This window comes from Chrysochloris asiatica, unplaced genomic scaffold, assembly GCF_000296735.1.
Source record: "Chrysochloris asiatica unplaced genomic scaffold, ChrAsi1.0 scaffold00015, whole genome shotgun sequence".
Taxonomy (NCBI): Eukaryota; Metazoa; Chordata; class Mammalia; order Afrosoricida; family Chrysochloridae; genus Chrysochloris; species Chrysochloris asiatica.
The window spans coordinates 16,661,993-16,668,526 of record NW_006408533.1 but is presented as its reverse complement, the minus strand read 5'-3'; the positions used below and the strand labels follow the sequence as shown (position 1 = coordinate 16,668,526).

At 40.4% G+C, this 6,534-nt stretch overlaps 1 protein-coding gene across 1 annotated transcript in view; it reads left to right on the top strand.

Moving 5' to 3' along the window:
* Positions 1 to 3,667: 3,667 nt before the first annotated feature.
* ZSCAN30 (zinc finger and SCAN domain containing 30) overlaps positions 3,668 to 6,534 on the top strand; it is a 9,510-nt gene continuing 6,643 nt past the window's right edge. Inside the window, exons 1-2 of the mRNA XM_006835069.1 lie at positions 3,668 to 4,075; positions 4,348 to 4,486. Of these exons, the coding sequence (XP_006835132.1) occupies positions 3,668 to 4,075; positions 4,348 to 4,486 (547 nt within the window). The remainder of the gene's footprint in view (positions 4,076 to 4,347; positions 4,487 to 6,534) is intronic.

Sequence of the window (6,534 nt, the reverse complement as noted above, 5' to 3'; positions counted from 1 at the left end):
AGAACCACTTGATGGCACTTAACAATAACAACAACAGCAACACATGTTTAACATAGAAAGATTCGTACTTTCCCAAATAAGATCAGGGATAAAACAAGGGTGTCTTCTCTCCATGATTTTATTCAACATCTTAGTTGAGGTTTTAGACAGGATAATTGTTGTTGTTGTTGTGTGCCGCGGAGTTGGTTCCGACTCATAGCGACCCTGTACAGGGTTTCTGAGGCTATAAATCTTTACGGGAGCAGAAAGCCTCATCTTTGTCCCACGGAACAGCTGGTGGTTTCGAACCACTGACCTTGCGGTTCATAGCCCGATTCATAACCACTACGCAACCAGAGCTCCTTAGACAGGATGATTAGGAAAGGAAAAAAAGGCTATCCAGATTGGAAAGGATGATATACCTTTATTTGCAGAAAACATGATCTTATGTATAAAAATCCTAAGGAATACAAATACAAAATAAGAACTGTTAGAACTAATACTGTTATATTATATTTAGAAATAATGAAAAATCAATATTCCATGAACTTTTAAAAGTCCCTGTCGTATTTCTGTATACTAGCAATAAATAGTTTAAAAGTGAAATTACGGGATGATTTTATTTATCATATCGTTAAAAAGAAAATATTTAGAAATAAATTTAACAAAAGAAGTTTAAGATTTGTGCATGGAAACGTGAAAACAATGTTGGAAGAAATGTAAACAGATATACATTAATGGAAGGGCATACCATGTTCAAGGATTGGAGTATTTAATATTTTTAAGATGACACTACTCTTCAAAGTGATTTACAGATTCAACTAAATCTCAGATGATGTCAGCAGAATTGACAAGTAGATAAAATTCATATGGAAGTGGTAGGGGCTCACAACAGTCAAAAAAATTCTTAATAAAAAAGAATAAAGTTGAGAACTCACATTTCTCAATTTCAAAGATATAGTAATCAAATAGTGTAGTAATGGCATAATTCACTGTCATTGAGTCAATTCTGACTCATAGAAACCCCATAAAACAGAGTAGAATTGCTCCTTTGGGTTTCCGAGGCTCTAAATCTTTATGGGAGTAGACAACCTCATCTTTCTCCTATGAAGCAGCTGGTGAGTTTGAACCACTGACTTCAGTTAGTAGCCCAGTACTTAATTCGCCATACCACCAGGGTTCATTGTGGTAATAGCATAATTATAGATTTATACCTCAATAGAATAGAATTGAGACTCAAAAAGAAACCCTTATGTTTATATTCAATTGATTTTTGACAAAACAATTTAATGAGGGAAATAATAGACTTTTCAGATGGTAATGGTACAATTGAATATTCAGTATCACATGCAAAGGAATAAAGTTGGACTCCAATCTTACCATAAACCAAAAATAACTCAAAATAGGTCATATATCAAAATCTAAGAGCTAAAAGGATTCTTGGTGTAGTGCTGTGGGTTAATACGCTGGACTGAAAAGTCACTTTGAACCTCAAGATCGGCAATTCAAGCTCACCAGCTACTCCTTGGAAACCCTATATAGGGTTGCTATAGTTTGAAATCAACTCAATGGCACTTAACAACAAGAACTAAAACTATTATAACTCTTAGAAGAAAATAAGATTCTTAGATATGACACCAAAAAAACATGAGTAACAACAAATCAAATTCATCAAAATTAAAAACTGTTGTGCATCAAAGGATGTTGTTGTTGTTGTGAAGTGCCGTTGAGTCGATTCTGACCTATAGCGACCCTGTATAGGGTTTCTAAAGAACAGCTGGTGAGCTTGAACCACCAACCTTGCAGTTCAAATGACTTTGCAGTGTGATGCATTAGCCTACAGCGCCACACCAACTATCAAGGAAATGAAAAGGCAACCTACAGCCCTGGCTGTACATCAGAATCACTGGTGGATTTCTTGGGCCTCCACTCAAGGAGAATGTAAGTCAGCTTGAGAGCTGTGCTCCATGGCGGATTCCGGGTGTAACCAGAGGTGAAGTTAAGACTGCTGCTCTGGCTGCCTCTTCAGTGGGCCACATCCTCTTATACCGTCTGTTTTCTTTGCCAAAATGGTCTTCCTTCTCCTGACTCATATCAAACTCTGCTGAGATGTCATCTTCTCCAGGCAGCTCTCCTTGACATTCCTTACCAGTCCCTTTTCCCAGGTCTTGGTCAGTTTATTACACTGTGTTTGTCAGTTTGCTTGTTGCTTCCCCATGCTAAACTAAGTCCTAGGGGAGAAACCGTTCAATCCTGAGACTACTGGGTAGTAAGTACACTTTCTAGCACATAGCAAATGTTCAAGTGTTTATTGAAAGACTGGAGGAAGAAATCCATTCCTGTTTCCTTTGTGCTGTCTCAGACCATTGTGACTTAAAAAGCAGGAATCATTCCTCCTTGTTTGTATATTCACCCTGGCCATTCTCCATGACTCGCGCCTAACAATTTTAGTATCATTCCTAATTTATAATATCACAGATTGTCCTGAGCTATAATCCAATTTAGCCTTTGATTCAGGTCTTGACTTGGCTATTTATCAGTTTGGGGCCTTGGGAAAATTACTTATCTTTCAATAACCTCAGTTTCTTCATCTGCAAAATGGGGATGATAATGGTTACCTCATAGTATCATTGTCAGGCCCAATAAGACAGTGTTTGTAAAGTACCTGGCCATGGTAGATATTTATAAGGGCTAATTTCCTTATTTTAGGAGGTCCCATTGCATAATTGTCGTTTGTTGTTATGTTCCATTGAATAGGTTCCGACCCATAGCAACCCGTATAGGGTTTCCGAGGAGTAACTGGTGAGCTTGAACCTCCGACCTTGCAGTTCAAAAAACTTTACACCCCAGTGCATTAACCCACAGCGCCACACCAGGACTCCCATTGCATAATGGTTGTGGTGGTTATGTGCCGTGGAGTCAGTTCTGACTCATAGTGACCCTGTACAGGGTTTCCGAGGCTGTAAATCTTTACAGGAGCAGAAAGCCTCATCTTTCTCTCGTGAACTGCTGGTAGTTTCGAACTGCTGACCTTGTGGTTCACATTCTGATTCATAACCACTACACCACCAGAGCTCCTTAGAAAGAACTAAATCCTCTGGTTGCAAAGCTCAGTTCTGCTGCTTCCTGGATGTATATTTGGTCAGTTTATGAATCTCAGTAGCCCCACTTGGAAAATATGCTTGATAATGATTGTCCTTATTTTTTTGTTGGGAAAATGAGATGAAATTTGTTTTAAGTATCTAGCTAGTGCTTGGTATCTAGTAGGTATTCAATAAAATGATTGTTACTCAAAACAAAACTAGCTAAAAGGGAGCTTTCATATAGCACATTCTATAATTCTGAGGAGTAATAATATACTACAGTGTTTTCCTTGTTCCTAATGGTCAAAATGATTTTGGCGATACTGAAATTTTCTATTATATTTCCTGAAAAAATCCTGAGCCACCTGTAAATGCATTACTGGAAGCTCCCTTTTAATTAGTTTTCTTTTCAGTGCTGGCAACTGGCCTTCAGGAACCTGGGTTTATGTTCTGAGCACATTTTTTTTTTTTTCCTGTGTAACATTAGCATTTTGCAACTCAGAAGTTCACTGAAGAATTGAAATTCAAAAGGATTCTCTCAGGCACAGACCTTCTTCCCCCACCTGCCTCAACTAGAAGTATTTTCGGAGTGTTTTTTTCCCAGAATGTCAGAAGAACCCACAGCCTTGGCCTGTCATGTCCCACATGACCAAGAAGGACTGATAATTGTGAAGATTGAAGAAGATAATTATGTTTGGGGGCAGGAATCTGGTCTTCAGAGGAGCCCCCCAAGCCAGGAACTCTTTCGTCAGCGATTCAGGCAGTTTGGTTACTCTGACTCTTCTGGGCCCCGGGAAGCTCTGACCCGACTCCGGGAACTTTGCTCCCAGTGGCTGAGGCCAGAGACACACTCCAAGGAGCAGATCCTGGAACTGCTGGTGCTGGAGCAGTTCCTGGCCATCCTACCTGAAGAGCTGCAGGCCTGGGTGCGCAAGCATGGACCGGAAAGTGGAGAGGAAGTCGTGAGTGTCCTGGAGGAGCGGGAGACAGAACTCGATGAACCAAGGCAACAGGTACAAAGTAGCTTTCTTTATGGTTAGCCTATTGTCAGCTAATGGAGAAGTCATTATAAATAAGTGGGCATCGATTGGGCTATCAGAAGAGAATTATAAAGTTTATGATGTTTATTCTTCCATTGGGTTCAGGTCCCTAGCGTTTTTAGCCCTGGTGTTTTCTGTGTGATCATCTGAATAAGCTTCTGACTCTCCTGCCTGGCACTGGTACGCTAAGGATTTTCCTCTTGTATGTCCTTAGAATCATAGTGCTGGAACTTGATTACTCCTAGGGTACAGCTCATGGCCAGGAAACCATCTGGAAGGAAATGACATGTATGGGACCATTGAAGTCTGTGAGTAGCCAACGCCAGCCTTTGGAAAACTTGTGTAAGAGTGAAACTCACGAGTCCCCAGCTTCTCCTGAGAGAGGTGAGGAGCCACAATTCATTTGGGGTGAAGAATGGAGATGAGGGCTGCCATCTGTGGCTTTGTTCATTTTCTTGATTTTTTTGTTTGTTTGAAGAAGCAGGGGGCCTTTGTGGCTGTCATTAAGTATAGCAGAAAGGCCTTTACTTAGAAATATTCTTCCATTCGCTCTCCCACATCATATCTAATTTTAGATTAAGAATTAAAATGTCTATTAAAAACCTCTATTTCTATTTATACTATTCAAAGACCCATAGTCTGGTGTTTTAATAATATGATACCTTTAACAAGGCGATTCTTAGGATGGAGGTGAATACTGTATCAGTAGAGACCCCAGTCAGTTGATGGAAACCACATAGTAACTTGAACAGGAGAGTTTATTCTTAAGAATTAGTAGCTATAACAGGGAATCACACTATAGTGTAGAAGAACCCTAAAGAGCAGATCTAGGACTGAGGCAGAGCACCTAAGGAAGGTACACATGTGCAAGAGGGCACCACTACCCTTGCCCCCTCACCAGGACTAAAATCCAGATCTTGGTGGAATGGTTCAACTGTGGCCTGCGCAGTGGAGATATTTAGTGAAGTGCCACATTGGCAGAACTTTCTAGGAAGCTTCTCTCAGGTGCCTAGGGGAACCACTCACTTGAGGCAGAGAGGTGTGGTGCTCTGCTGCAGAACTCACTGAGAAATTGCCCTCTTGGTGCCAGAGGCTGCATATGGGGAGGGTCATGGCCCAGAACTTCCACCACAGGGATGGTGCCACTGAAACTTGCTGGGAGTGCTGGGTATTCCTATATGGCAGGAGCAAATAGAGAGAGAACATCAGTACCATGAAGAAAAGCCCCTTCCATCTCCATCATCTTCTAGCCCCATCTACCAGTTTACATCATGCCAGCCAGCAAGGAGAAAGGTTCCATGATCACAGAGAGGGTGATGAAAGGTGGATTTGAAGCTGAGGCAATAAACTGGCAGCTGTTCATAGCTATACTACAGTTAAAACCTGTGAAAGCTGTGATTTTCCAGGACGATCTTGTTTTCTGGATCTCACAAGGTTTTCACCATTGACTAGGTGCACTCTGACCATTTTTCTTTTGCTGGAAAAATTTCAGTGGAAAAATATTTGAGTTTCCCTTCTGAGATAGGTTTCTGCCTTACACATGTTCCAGCCTTTACAGTTTTACTGCATGACAAAAAGGACTTTATGTTATTGGCAAAATAATCCCTATGGGCAGCAGATAGATCAGGTTTATTAATTTGTTCTCATTAGACATTCTGATTTAATCTTCACCAAGCAGTCTTACTAACTTTCCATGAAAAAATGTGATAGTTCACTTTGGTCTATGTGACAGTTACATTACTCACTAATTCTCATTCCTGGCTTTGTCACTCTATTCTATGAACTTGGTTAATGAAAGTACCAAAAGACACGAATCTGTTCATTGTATACTGATAAAATTACGTTTCCACCACTTGTCTGTCAGGTTGTTGTACTGTGGTGGCTTGTATGCTGCTGTGATGCTGGAAACTATGCCACCAGTATTTTAAATACCAGCAAGGCCTCCCATAATGGACAGATTTCAACAGAGCTTCCAGACTAAGATAGACTATGAAGAAGGAGAGGCAGGCCACTTCTGAATGGTTAGCCACTGAAAATCTTATGAATAACAGCAGAAGATTGCCAGATAGAGTGCCGAAAGATGAGCCACTCAGGTTGGAAGACATTCAAAATAAGACTGGGGAAGAGCTGCCTCCTCAAAGTAGAGATGACCATAATGACATGAATGGAGCAAAGGTCTTGGGACCTTCATGTACTAGTAGGGCACATCTAAAAATAAAAACAAACAAACAAACAAAAACGGCTGCAAACATCTATTAATAATCAGAATATGGAATGTATAAAATATGGATCTAGAAAAATTGGAAGTTGTCAAAATGCAATTGCCACTGCTTAAGAATAAGAATAAGTTTGGAGGCCTGTCACTTCCCGACTTCAAAATTTACTACATGGCTACAGTGGTCAAAACAGCTTGGTACTGGTACAATGAAAGG